The sequence below is a fragment of the Taudactylus pleione genome, unplaced genomic scaffold, assembly GCF_031769625.1.
Source record: "Taudactylus pleione unplaced genomic scaffold, aTauple2 ptg000121l, whole genome shotgun sequence".
NCBI lineage: Eukaryota > Metazoa > Chordata > Amphibia > Anura > Myobatrachidae > Taudactylus > Taudactylus pleione.
Window position 1 is genome coordinate 8074307 of NW_028284523.1, and position 15222 is coordinate 8089528.

The 15222-nt window shown below is 42.7% G+C and overlaps 1 protein-coding gene across 2 annotated transcripts in view; it reads left to right on the top strand.

Annotated features, from left to right (window-relative positions):
• The first annotated feature begins 414 nt into the window (after positions 1 to 414).
• Positions 415 to 15222, top strand: part of SLC9A8 (solute carrier family 9 member A8) — a 121262-nt gene continuing 106454 nt past the window's right edge. Inside the window, exons 1-3 of one of the 2 annotated variants that reach the window (XM_088472212.1) lie at positions 415 to 476; positions 6432 to 6610; positions 13402 to 13482. In XM_088472212.1, coding sequence (XP_088328338.1) covers positions 463 to 476; positions 6432 to 6610; positions 13402 to 13482 — 274 coding nt within the window. In that variant the 5' untranslated portion in view covers positions 415 to 462. The remainder of the gene's footprint in view (positions 477 to 6431; positions 6611 to 13401; positions 13483 to 15222) is intronic. The other variant, XM_088472213.1, reaches the window with a different exon arrangement.

The following is a 15222-nucleotide window of genomic DNA, read 5'->3' on the forward strand; positions in this document are numbered from 1 at the left end:
GTAAGGATCGGAAACATTGGTCAGGTCAGATGGTTCCAATGTTTGATGTTTAACCCTGCAACGGTGGGGATCAAATGTTTCATCACCATCGCTAGATTTCTGTCCCGATGTATCCCAGATGGTTTCCAATGTTTTTGTTGTTGTTTTTTTAACTCTGTGTGGCTGCTGGCAGCTGCAGTGTGCAATTACTGTGTGTGTGATGCTGACATTTCAATACACTGCTGTGCATGCTGCTGAGGGCTGTCAGACTTCCGACTCCCGAGTCCCGCACTGTTCCGCCCCCTTCTCCGCTGCGGCCGCTAGGTTTGCTACTACCTTTAGCAGTAGACTCACTGACTGGCCTCCGACTCTATGGTTACTTCTAGTTGCTGTTTTACATACAAGGCGTCACAGGCAAATAGACGCTCTGCTACTCATTCACCTGACTCTATGGTTCCTAGCACTTCATAAGGGTGTACCAAGATGGCAGATGTTGAGTAAGTACTAGGTTTGATTTCTTTACCGGCTGAACGGCCTGATTGATTTAATCCAATATGGGTGGCGCGGGAGGTAGTGGGGGTGGGACAGTATAGGGCATGTGTACCCCGAACGGCTCTGTTGCAGATGGGTTATTCCTGATAGTAGTAATGACATACTGTGCACCTGTCACCTGTTTGCAAACAGATTATACAGGAAGTCATGGACCCTGGTCACCATCACCCGCTTTCATTAATGATGTGACCCAGAGAGAAAAAGTTCGAAGTTAGAGAGTGCTGCCAGCATTTATTCTGGGTGCTATAATTGAACTGGGATAAATACGTGCGAGCTGTTTCCTATTTATTAGACATAATCCTGTGATCCGTGGAACTCAATCTTTGGGGTATAATCAATTCAACGTGATGTACTGCTGGCTGCACACATATCGGCCATATATGGTAGGGTCGACATTGATGCTGGTGGGCGCGTTGTGCCCTTCTGGAACAACACATTGCGTCCATTGCACGGAATTGAATTTGCCTCTATAAAAGACATTATACTAAAAATATAATTACATTACCTAATCTCATATTTATTGAGTTAAGGGGCCAACTCAATACACATTGTACGGCTGTGCACATTAATGACTATTACAGTACTCCAACATTGTACATTTTTCTGCGGATCTCTATGGGGTTCAAGGTTAAATGTGCAATTTTGGTGTCTGCCAGGTACCGGCGTTTCTCCAGAACTTTGTCTAATGCTGGGCATATGCTTTCAGATAAAATGCCAGTCAGACATTTTATCTGACAAGTTGATTCCATCTGATACTGTGTTCATATACTCTGAGATATGTGTGGTCCTTCACAGGTGAGAAAACATTTCCCTGTTCCTCCCCTGTGAAGGAACAGGGGAAATGGGCGGTCAGCCGGTGCAGCACATACACTGCCTGATGTGGCTGACTATCATCTTTTGGACTTATTTGATGATTTTACCATGTCCGACGGACCGATAATTACTGATTGGTCGTGGCAATACACTGTACAAATATGTGATGATTGTATAGTGTATGCCCAGCATTACCAACCAGAGCACTTACAGTCTACCTTTTCCTCTTTGGGGGAATTCAATTAGCCATGGGTCTTACAATGGGCTTTTAGCTCCCAGGTCAAGAGTCTGGAGCTATTCAATTACTGTACGTGGTCAGAACTGAGGGTGCACCCTCAGAGCTTTCTGCGCATGATAACTGCAAAGCTCCCACACTCAACCAGGAATCTGTTCCTTAACATGCTTTGGCAGCGGGGCTTACCGCTGGATATAATTGAATAGCTCGGAGCACTTAACACGGAAACTAAAAGCCTGTGGTAAATCCCATGGCTAATTGAATTTCTCCCTTTGAATCTTAACATAACTATAGTGGCTGGCAGAAAGTAGCTTTTCTCAATTAATTACAGTTCATTTATATAATTAAATTTTTTTAAATAAACAACATCTCATTACTCCAGGGCTGTGGATTCTCCTTCTCTACTCTACATGCATGCATGCATAGTAGTGAGGGACTAGACCTGATTCTGAGTTGCATGGAAGTCCAAAAGTGGAGGTATTTACTGTGCCCTGTGTATGCATGCATACGTACCATGACAGAGGTTCAGTGCACAGCCTGTTCTTTCTAGGGATGGACATAGCATCGAATAGTTGCCGGGCTTCAGACATCAGATCATGCCATGTGATGGCAACTAGCCATCTCATCGCAACAGTTCGATACTATAACCATTGCGATGGTTATAGTACTGGCTGAAAGGGTGGGGCATGTGGGAAAGGGGCAGGACCTCATGATACTCCCTGCCCATGTCACTGTGGGGGCGTGCCCAGCACTCGCCGATATGCTGAGCTACCCCCAGGCTCCCCCTATACAGAGAATAGATGCCGTGCACATGCGCACACCATCTAATCTGCTGTACAGTCGTTGCTCTGCTATGCAGTGCAAGGTTGTGTGCTCCCCCTCCATAGCCGGGCATCGGAAAGCTGCATCCGATGGCTGGCAACCATCAAATTTCCAGTATTTGATTGAAAAAGTACTTGAATCGGAAACATTGATGGTTACTAACCGTCAGCTTCCGATGTCCATCCTTAGTACTCTCTGGGCCTGATTCCGCAGGGAACGCAGTTGCTAATACGTACGCAACTAACCACAGCAATCGGGACTGCGATCGCAGAGGCCATGCAGACCCACGGCAGAGTGAGTGTTCGGGAATACGCAGGAGTGCCAGTGCATTGGGACGGCGTTGCACGGGCGTGCATAAATTAGCCACTACGATGCACTACGCAGCCTGAGGTCTCATAGCGTGCGCTGTAGTAAGCAATTCCTGAGTGAGGCCTGACCTGCATTAACTGTGCATTTGGGTCCGATGTTACCGATTGTTTAGCTATGTTGAAGTATACGGATGTGCGTAAAGGTAAGTTGGCTTCCTTAAGTCAGGCTGCGATTGCAATGCGAAGGCAATAATTTTCATATCACAGCTGATATTAGCAACTGCGGTGCGTGCGTATAAGCAGAATAGCGATCCGTAGTGAATCAGGCCATCGTCTGTGAAATGGGATGTCAACTGAGCAGCTGCCTTGCAAATGCATGCAATAGATCTGTGGGAGTGTTGTGAGCATGGAGCCAGATTTTCATGATATTATGGGGTATATTTACTAAAGTTCAGATTTACAAAACTGGAGAAGTTGCCTATAGCAACCAATCAGATTCTAGCTATAATTTTATAGAATGTACTAGATAAATAAATAGAATCTGATTGTATACCCGCACTTTAGTAAATATACCCCTATGAGTTATGCGTATAATGAAGGGACTCCTGTTTCAGATGGATTTTTTACACCCAGCATGAGGTAAGTATAAGTCCCGATACTAATGATGACAGTTGCTGCTGTGGACAGAAAAATAGTGGCGTGCGACTATACGCATGATAGCTGCATTAGCATATGGTGCTAAATCTGGATGCTGCAATCATATGCACGTGCTGCCATTTTGCGTGCGACTCAGCATCAGGCCCTCTGTGTGTGAGTAATGTATACATAGTAGTGAGATTCTATGTGTGTGAGTACAGTATGCATAGCTGTGATCTTTATCTGTGGAGTATATTTACTAAATTGTGAATTTTTAGAAGTGGAGTTGCTTTACATTTATGTAGCATCTTCTAGAAAATAATAGCTAGAATCTGATTGGTTGCTTGTCACAAACCACCGCACGGCTAATACTGTGCGAGCCGAACCCCGATCTAGCATTCGTTGAGACTCCGCCAACCTCCTGTCTGTCATTCTGGGGCTGCTCCGGATTGGCTTCGGAATCCATATCCTGCTGCTGTCAGCACTACTCCGATGGCGATGATAGAGTTACTCGTGCTTCCGGTTGTTCCAGTCTCGTGTTGTTCAGTCGAGTTCCAGAGACCAGTTCTGCTGTGTCTACCCGCTACCGTTTGTTCCAACCAGGCGGCAAGGTCCGTGTTCCATCTGCGCGTGCTGCTTTTGTCATCTAGGCGGCACGGTGCGCTTCGCTATCCTGAAGCGCCTGTCAACATCCGGTGGCTTGTGTCAACCAGGCGACAGCTGCACCTCAGCGTTCAAATTGCGCAATCCGGCGCACCACCGCCAGTGTCAATCCGGTGGCACTGGCCGCACTTCAGCATCCAAAGTGCGCAATCCGGCGCACCACTGCCGATGTGTCAACCCGGCGACATAGGCCGCACCTCGGCGTCATAAGTGCGCAATCCAGCGCACCATCACCAGTGTTCCCCCGGTGGCTCTGGTCACACTTCATCGTCCAAAGTGCGCAATCCGGTGCACCACCCCCAGTGTCAACTTGGCGACATTGGTCGCACCTCCACGTCTTTGTACACTTCACACGAGAGACTCGACAGCCCAAAGGCTGCATCTCACCTTCAGCCCACAGGCCACAACTAGAGAGGCAACTCAGCCGTCAAGGCTGCTTCAACATCCCAAAGGCTGCATCTCACCTTCAGCCCACAGGCCACAACTAGAGAGGCAACTCAGCTCTCAAGGCTGCTTCAACAGCCCAAACGCTGCATCTCGCCCTTGGCCCTGAGGCCACGACTAGTTAAGGCACATCAGCCCTCAAGGCTGTACTCACTGTCCAAAGGTGGCATCACGCCCTTAACCCCATGGCCACGACTAGTCAATACAAACCAGCCCGCAAGACTGTCACCTTGCCTGATTAATCCTCCGTTCTTAACATTGCTATAGGCAACATCTCCACTTCTAAAAACTTGCACTTTAGTAAATATACCCCTGTGTTTGTAAATGATGCATGCATAGTAGTGAGGTTCTCTGAGTGAGTTATGTATGCATAATAGCGAAGTTTTCTTTGTGTTAGTAATGCATATCAGTGATGTTCTCTGTCTATGTGTAAATATATGCATAGTAGTGAGGCACTCAGTGTGAGAGTAGGGCATGGATAACACTGAGGTTCTGTGTGTGTGTGTGAGAGTATTGTTTGCATAGTGGTGACATTATCTGTGTGTGTATGCATAATAGGGAATTTTGTGTGTGAATGATGTTTCCATAGTAGTGAGGTTATCCATGTGATGAATGTGCATGATGTATGTATGTATATACAGTAGTTCGGTTGTCTGTTTATTATGATGTGTACTGAATAGAAGTGCTTTCTATATAAGGATATATGCTCATAGTATTGGCAAATTCTAGGTGTATTAGCTGTAGAATCTTTTGGGTGTATGAAGGCTGTATGGCCAATCCGCCACTGACTATGAGCCAAAAAATATCTATAGATTCTCGAAAAGAGCCATGCACCACAGACTTCCCCCACATGCCCATTCCACCTCCCCACATGCCAATCAGCCCTCTTAATATACATAGAGAACTCCCATCATGCCCATTAAACCTCTGTACATGCCCCTGAGACCTCTCATTCATGCCCATTATACCTCGTCACATGTCCCTGAGACCTATCATCATACTTATTAGGCCTTGCCTCATGCCAGAGAGATATCACATCATGCTCATCAGATCTATTCACATGAGCTTCAGACCCCGTTGCATACCGATCAGACAACCACCCCATGCCCACAAGAGCCTACACCATGACTCTATTACCTCCCCTTTATGCTTCACTCCTCTCTCACTTACCTTTACTACTGCAGCCCACAAACTCTGTGATGCAGCGGAAGGAGGGAGAGCACTACCTCCTCCTCCTTAGGTATGCCTTGTGACCTCCCTGAGTTTTGTCAGAGGAACTCACATGACGTGGAATTTGGCATCTGCAGCTGGGAGCCACTTTGCGAAGTTTAAAGTGAGGAATGCAATTGCTTTTGGGCGCCCGATCTCCCATCTAGAGTGGTCAGGAGCTATTCAGTTGTTTATGCTAATGGACGCAAATGCATCGGGCGCCTATTAATTCTACTCTCACCCTCCTGAAGTGATGAGTAGAAATTTGCGATAAGTCGTTCTTTTAGGCGCCCAAACTGCCATTTGGACAGTGTGCCCATTACTTTTCAAAACAATCTAATATTTCCCATCTATTGCCCATTACTTACGGGCGCAAGAAAACAAATGAATTCCCCCCCAAAGAGTCACAGGTTGGCCACCACTGATATATATATAAAATAGTGGAGTCTTCTGGGTGTATGTATTTAGTGGTAGAATATTCTGTGTGTATGAAGGATATATGTATTTAGTAGTTGGATTATCTGGGGTTATGAGGGATGCCTGCATATAGTAGAGGGGATCTCTATGCATAAAGGAGGCCTTTATAACATTGCACAGAGCTATAAGGCTGAATAAGAGGTGAAGGCTTGTGTGTCTGTGATATGGACTGTTGGCTTGCCTGAAGTTATATAGTCTGTTATTCTGTAGCTCCTGGTTATAGATTCTAGTTTTAGTTGGGATGTTAGAAAGATAATGCTTTCATGTAGATGTTCATATGTTCTTTTCTATAGGATGCACAATGACAGCCATGGAGACTATAACAGCACACTGCTTACCACCCTGGCAATTACTACGAAGCTGGTATTACCTACCCCAGCCAAGCCCCTTATACCAGTCCAGACTGGAGTGCAGGCACAACAGGAGGAACAGTCTAGCGGCATGTCCATATTCTTTAGTCTATTGGTCCTGGGTAAGTGCATTGACTCTTTATATTAGTGGGCCCAAGCAATCTGAGATTTGCTGGGAGTCATTTTTACACTGGAGACACCAAGATGCTGTTTTTACAGGGCACATAAGGAAATATAGCACATAATAAGAGGGTTCACATTTCTTGTTCTGTAGCAGGATCACCAAATTAAAGTGAGGTCATCTTGAATTTTTTCATTTACACCATCTACATGTAGCTCATACAGGGTGATCACTACCTTGCAATGATTTTTCTGGATAGAAGTTGTTCTATGAAATGAGCAGTATGCTTGGCAAAAAAACAACAATATTTACATTTATGGGAATATTAACTTAAATTAATATAGTTCAACATACAGTATTTGAAACTGTGACTGTGGCTTATACTGTGTGACTGTCACTGTGTTCATTCTAGCACCGTGCACCTGTCACAACCCAGGCAGTTCCTCAATTCTGCCGGGGGTGTTACTCTCTGCTCTGGTGCTTCTATCACACTCTGGTCTGTATCTCAGCAGCCTGTTGCAACAGCTGAGTTATTTAACTCCATGCGGAGTGGTGGGATGTTTTTATTTTCTGTGCATTATATAGAGTTACTGTGAAAGAACATACACTATGGGGCTGATGCTGAATGCAGATTCCCCATTATTGGGAATCTGCGCGTGCGCAGGACCCATTCTGCGAGTGTGCAGAATGGGTCTTCCGTAATCGTAAACAGTCCCTTTTGTGATCGGTCCACCATGACCCTTATCAAGACCAGCATCAGCACAACGTGTGAACAAAACACACATGTCCAAACAGAGCCCCACGTTTGGACATATGCTGTCTTTTGTTCACACGTTGTGCTGATGCTGGTCACGGTGGACCGAAACGTCGACTGACATATGTAAGCTATTAAATTGTTTTATTCTGCTGGAAATGCTCTAGTGAGTGCCCCGTATTCTACTTATTTATATTACTCTGGATCAGGACTCTGCTCCAGGGGGAGCACCCCAACCAGTCGTTATATATGTGTTAGCTTGACAATAAAGGTGCACAATGTTGGATAGATGATGTAAACTAGATGTGTCATTACCACACCCCACTGACATGATAACTCTGTGGCCACATGTTACATTATAATCGCTCCCTAAAAAAAGGGCCTAGTGACCTCCGCACTAGTACAATTAAATTATTTATATGTAGATTCCCTCTTTGGTCATCATGCATGTAAATATTTAAATTGCATTTCTCATTCTATGTTGCTGTCAGTTTTCTAGGAGTACTCTCTTAGACATTTACTAGTATTCTGTACAAAAAAAGATTATCCTCAATTAGGTGCAACCATAATTCCCAAGATTAGGTGTGCCTCATGTGACAATATTCTTTTTCTTTTGTGTACATCCTAAACACTAACATCGCATAATTCTGCTACTACATCATAACAGTGCCAATATGACAACACAAATTGGCTGTTACATATGTTACCTAATTGTGCCCCAGTTGACTACTTGTAATCTCATAACTACAGTCATGGGAACACCACATAAAGCAGTAATTATTGTATAAATAATCAGACATTTATTATTAGTGTCTATGAATATAATGTCATTGAGTTCACTTATAATACACTATTTAAAATGATGCGCAAAAGAGGGAAGACAGAATCAGCTGGTTGTATAATAAGATTGATGGTTCCTGGCAATGTATTTAAAAGAGAAGGTGGAAACAAATGCAGCTGGTGTTCTGGCTGTGTAAGGAGATTGATGGTCCCTGACAATGTAAGTAAACTCGATGTAGGCGGAAGGTTCAGCAAGTATAATAATAATAATATTTGATGTTTTTGCACCTGCGATGGAGCTTTATTATGAAGGAATTTTGATTAGAAAGTGTGCGGGATTGTGTGTTATGTGTTGGAATACATATACAAGGGTAAGAGTCATCTGACCACACACATGACTGCCCTGATCACATGATCACATTGATTGCAGTCATAAGTCAGTTGTGCTGAACAATAGTGGCTTTGAAGTCATGTGTTTCTGTGGAGCCGTCATGTCCTCACATTAAATAACTGTGATTATCAGTCTGCACAAAGCATTGAGCGTAACAGAGAACTTTGTGGCCATTATTACTATTATTATTAATAATAAACTTTATTTATAGGGCGCCACAAGTGGTCTGCAGCGCGGTACAGAGGGCAAAACAATAAGACGGCATAGGGTAAAATAGTACCGTACACAAGTAACAAATAGCACTACAAATCTCAAGACTGCAACTGGTGGGTGCAATGGAAATACTCCGTATAAGCTGAAACCTGTAGCTATTAGAATAGGTGCAGATAAAGTTTCTAGGTAGTCAGAAGAAACAAAACAACTAAGGAGTGAAGCCCTGGGGGCAGTGTAGAGTGTAGCTGGTGTGCATGAGAGAGGTAGGTAATGAGGACAGGAGGGAGGAGCTGTTAGTTAAGTTAGTTATTAGCACATTTTCTGCAAAACCAGTTGTTAAAAATTTTTATTTGATGCTGACTTCAGAAATCTCCACCAATCTGAAAATAATACACATGGCCTGAAGCAGAGTTTACTGTACATTTACGGTAATAATAGTGTCTTTATGCCTGTATACTGAGGCTTATGCATTGCAAGATGCATGCCGATTGGCAGCAGTATTATGTGTTCCTGGTTTATTCCAGGCATACCTCTCATACATTTACACCCATGTTTTAAACAATTTGTTCTGTTTGCAACACATGCATTCACTATAAGACATCAAAAAAACTTTAAATTACCTCTTTAATACGGCAGAAAAAAAACCCTCTTGTGCCTGAAAAAGAACTAAAATTCGCAGAAAACGTAATATATGCCAAACAACAAAGAAAGCACCTATCAGCGACAGCAGTGCATTTGCAAAAGCCAGCCAATCAAAGCGTTTTCTAGGGCTGGCGCGGATCGGTTGTCATCGTGCCATATTTACTTCTGACAACCTACAAATAATATGGCTCTCTCAAGTGGTCCAATTTTGACTTTTCTGGTTGCTTGACAATTAAAATAAACAAAAAAAATTTTGTCACTCATTACTCAAATTTAAAGTTTGAGACTGAACTGAAATTTAAATATATATAATTTAATTTATTTATTTTTTTGTTGAAACTTAAATCTTCTAGAAATTCATTTAATAATTAGTATAATTGTAATAAAAAATGAGGTGTTATAATAGATAAAACCCTAAGATACTAAGTATTAATATAATAATTTGGTCACAAATGGCTACCGCGTTATCTTATGGTGCATACACACGGTCAGATCTGTCAGATGAACGATGAACTGCGAACGATAAACGACAAACAATTTGAACGATTTTACCAACGATTTCATGAACTACGAACGATTTTTGACAGTATTAAAATGAATGAAATCGTCCAAATCTGACTGCAAACACGTCAAATATCGTTATCTGACAAACGGGAACACGCATCGTTCATCGTTGCAGGGACACATGTCAGATTTTCTTTCAGATATGAACGATTGAACGATTTTTAAATCGTTATTGTACAAATCTGAAGGAAAATCTGACCGTGTATGCACCATAAGAGTTTTGTTTAGTACGTAACTCTAGTTCCACTTGAAATTCCACTTCAAACTTGAAATTTTCACTTTAACTTCAGCCCAAAATCATTTTTTTATTGTGGCCTATTTAGGTCTAAAATAAGTAAAATTTTTATAACACATTATTTTAAAGTCTCATATAGAAAAAGTTAAACACAACTCTGAGACTTCAGCTTAATATTTCAACAAACTACTAGTGTATATGTTCGTACCTCCCACAAAAAACTGAGACGTGAGATTTCTTTAGAAGCTGAGATAGTGGCACCCTGAAAAGTCATAATTTCACAAATATTTTGTTCTGGATGAGTCCCCTTTTTCAATAATTAAAAAGTGAGATAAGGAGATCAATGTGTTGGCCAAAATGTAGCCCAAATGCAATGTTTAGAACTGCTGTAATCATTTTTTATCAAAAATTTATCTGGTCCTTAACCAGATTATGCAGAAATAACAAAATGTTGTCAAATATTCCTAATATATAAAATAAATATTGATCCTCAATTATAAGAACTAAGAGGAATATAAAGGGGAACCAGATATCAACCTATTAAATTATATAATAATTCAATAAATATACTTATCGAGCAACTGAAGTCTAAACTTCCAGAGGGATTCTCTGAGACTGCCTATCCCTTGTTAACTCTTAAGCACTTTGACCCATGTGATTGTGAGGCCCGCTGGATTGCCTTTCTGTAGCAAAAAAAAATGTTTTTAGACACTGAGCATCTAAAGCTGTTTAATAATGCTGTGTTCGCTGAAGAGCACTTTTAGGTGTCTGACACTTTTCCATATTTATTGCAATTTACAAGAATAATGCAGTAAATAGTTTACATAGGATGATGTACTTTAATATGTCCAACATAGTGCCATAAACCAAGGATACTATCTCAGAGGCTCTATTCCTAATAAACCTATAGGTTACAAATTATTTTGTGGTAAAGTAAAAGTGATGGAATTAAGATAAAACCAATGTTTCTGTCTGAGATCCCCATGTCAATATCTAACTGCCGCTCTCAGCCCCGTCGCGTGTGGAATATCGGTGTGTAACTCCTGCAATTCTAGTGCTAAGAATCCATATGTCCTTCAACTCAATTTCTGGGACCATTTTCAAAGTGTCTCTGGCATGGGATCTCAGAGAGGCAAAGTGACCTTTGAGGAGATGACCAGTGAACCAAGGAATATTAAATCAGTGACTAATGATTAAACACGCAGTAGCTGAATCAAGTGTCTTGTGAATTTTGGGAAGTTGGTTAAAAAACAATTATATGGCTACTGGCATGAGACTTTATACATTGCTCCTTTCATGACTTTCTCTTCACTGACACCTTCTCCTCTCCCCTGACATTCCAATCTCTGACCCCTTCCCTATTTTCGTTAGTACCCTGTCACATGAAGCTTTGACATTTCAGGGAAATGAAGGAAATAATAATAATGCAAAAATGTTTTCCTAAAATTGTGATTTAAAAGACATTAGTAATATTAGATGCATCTTATTCGCATCACTGATGAGACAATTGCAAAATGCAAGGTTGCACTTAGTACTGACGCTGGCTTTTCATGTACTTCTGTGTAAAAAGACAAACGACAGATATCTGGGGCACCAACATCTAATTGGTGCCCCAGATATCAGAGCACATGGCTTGGTATTCTGGAGAACCACACCACATTTAAACTTGCTCAGATGGGAACTGATCACAGATGAAGTGTTATTAGAGGTTGCTTGGTAGTACTCATATGCCATACCTTGCACCAATTGTCCTTATGTTTAATCTGCGACCTTATATTTCCTTTGCGACTAAAGTACTAAACTAGTGTATCTGGTTAACTGACTTTGTTCGCAGCTACAATGCGAATAAGATACAAATTTCCGGGAAAAATCTGAATTGCTACCTGCATGAAGCATCTGTGCTGCACCAAGTGTTATATATATATATATATATTTTTTCCTTACTTACAGTTTTGCAGCATTTTCTTCCTCTCCCTACTGGTCATTTGTGAATTATTTCCAGTCTTCATAGTCTCCTTCTAAACCTAAAGCTGTGTACACACGATACAATGTTTCGTAAAATATATCGTTCCGACACTGATCGGAATGATATATCGTACACATCATGTGGTGAGTATGCCCAATCTGTCGTTCACAATGCTGGATCATTGCATCATCCCGTCTGTTCTGCATGACAGATGGGGACAGTGCAATGACCGACGAGGTGCTGTTACATACAGCATGTAATGATACATTGAGCTGTGATATGCCGGATTGTGCAGTGTGTACGGTGCGGGATGTGTATCGTTACATTGCATTACACCATCGTATGGTGTGTACCCAGCTTAAAAGCACTGCTAGTCTGTGGAATTCAAGTCAGCATAGACTATGGACAGAATAATTTAACATACCCACTTGTATATCTTGTTGGAGCGCTAGGAAAAAGGGTAATCCACTTTTCTTGTAATATGAACAGAATGTTGCCTTACTATCAAGACTGCTAGAAATAAAGCTCATCTTGAATCATTCACAATGGACTTATTACTAATTCCACTGTCCTAGCATCTGATTACTGTTTGCTTTAATTTCCCCGTTGGTGTCAAGTACAGTATGGCCGCCTTTAATCAATGTAGACCTTTCTCAAGTGATCTTTGAAAGGCTTATTCCAGGACTTGGGGCTGGGAGGCCATTCCTCTGGGAATGATCACCAAATCTGTATTCATATCAGCCACTTTATTTTATTTTCTCGATTGTGTTGGCTTGAAAGGCATCTAAAATTGACATGCAATGCACCTGTTAGACGACCCCAAACAACCTTCAGCCATTTCTCAGCGGTCATTTATCTCTTCTCTTCCGTGTGAAAAATAATTCCCACTGGCAGTTCTTCCTTTGGGAGAGTTTTTCTTTCCAATACTACGTACGGTGGTAGTTTCTTATTGTCTGCAGTCACAGCAGGCATAATCTGGGAGTTTTTATTGCCAGGTGACTTTACGATAACTGATCTAGCCCCTTTGTTATTGACGGTAACATTAGACAGTAGTTATGAGTCAAGTACGGCGATGTCCATGTCTACAGGTTACAAAGTGGACACATTTTCAAGGCTGAATGTTGTTGGCCAGTAGGTATGGTTTTGTATGTTTTAGCTGGATAACACTCATATCTCTGAAATATCTATGTTTTGTTGTAAACAGTGCTTGTGTTGTATATGGTAAACATGTACTCTTTTCTTTCTAGCTATTTGCATTGTACTGGTGCATCTACTCATCAAGTACAGACTCCATTTTCTGCCAGAGAGCGTGGCTGTAGTGTCTTTAGGTAAGTGATGCTCTATGATCTCACAGAAACTATACTGGGAGAAGCATGTCTGAATCTCTTAAAGGTTTGTTCTGGCTCTGTCAAACAAACTAATGGTGAGCACATATTATAGCTCAGGCACTGAGCCAACAGTTAGCCTAATAATTTCTCATGTGCTCTCCCTATTCCGTCGCATTAAGTGCTTATGACATCTTATGTTTAGAGAGGTGTTACAGGGTAAGGAGGATGCATGTAAGTATAGCCCAGTACTGTATGGCTGTGTTCACACAAATACAACATAGTCAGACCACAACATTGCCCATCAGGATGCATATTTCTTCTTAATGAAGGAGCCTGGTGCAAAATATGCAGAGGTAATGATGACGATTGGCAGCGTAGGTGGGCGCTGGGGTTGTGTGCCAGCGCCCACCTACTGTATATGTAACTGTCTATGTGGTATATGCCCACAGGCTAACCTGATGAGTCTGTGTCTTTATGGGTATGTCAGTCGAGTTCTAAATGAATGAAGGTGCACACACTTGTGTATATTAAAATTACGTTTAATGGATTGTACCAGTAGGTGGAGACTCCAGTACATCTATAAAATTTCCTTCTAGAAGCCCCAAATGTTGGCCCGGGTTGCTACTGATGCAAAGAGTCGGGTCATAAAAAGGAGTCCCCTCCGTACAGTCCCGAATATCTGTGTATCCATTACTGGACCAATGGTGCAATATTCTTGATGTTTCACACAGTGAGTGCCTTCCTTATACCTTGGTTGCAAGTGAAGTAAGTAGGCTCCTTTAGGGTGCATCTTTCTGTATGGCACTTAGGGCCTGATTAGGCATGGGCACGCGTGAGCCCCGGAGCAAGCGCAAAAAGCACTTGCTTCGGCGTTCGCATCCAAAAGGGGCAGCTGTCGATGTTGATTGACAGCTCGCCCCGTTTGGAAGGCGGGGCGGGAGGTAAGGCTGGGCAAACGGAGGCGTTCCTGCAGGAACGCCTGCCATTTGCGGGCGGCCCTACTGACATCACTCGCGATGTCAGTAGGTGGACTTCCTGCTCTATTAGAGCAGGAAGGCCACTGGGGTTTGCGGCAACGAGACCCTACCGCAAGGGTCTCGTCGCAAGCCCGATGGTCGCGATGGTCTTGACCAACGTGACCATCACCTGGCCGCTCGCATAAGCTGTGGGTGGTAACAACTAAAAAGACAAACCCCCGCCCTGATTCAGAGCGAGCGCTCTTTTTTTGCGAGCGCCGCTGAATCAAGGCCTTAGTGCCTAGTTCTCCCTTTTAAACTCTATATTTGTGGAATGTATCTCCTGTCACTCGTGTGGTGTCACTTAGCAGTTAGCTGCTAGGGATGTGGGTGATCACCAGTAAATGTCACTCTACGTAACCCCTCCTTCGGTTACGTCTCCATCTGAGTCTCCCCACAGCCTACAGCTCTAAGAGTCTGTGCAAACTGGGATCTCGGTAAACCCTTTCTAAGGGGCAACCTCCCGTATGCCTTCTGAGGACATACGTTTCCCCTTGCCTCTGATCTGATGAGATGTGCTAGTGGATGGAGTCAGTGGTGTGCAAATGATGGCGTTCCGCACTTATGCGCTTACCGTTCTGATGTTTTCTGCAGCTGTGTCCTGTTAGTACCCAAGCGTCCTCTTAAAATGGCTGCCCCCTTTCATTGCGGTGTCCCAATAACGCAGCCTTGATTCCTGGGTAAATTCAGGAATGTGCCCCCTCGAGCCCAAGGGTTGTGATAA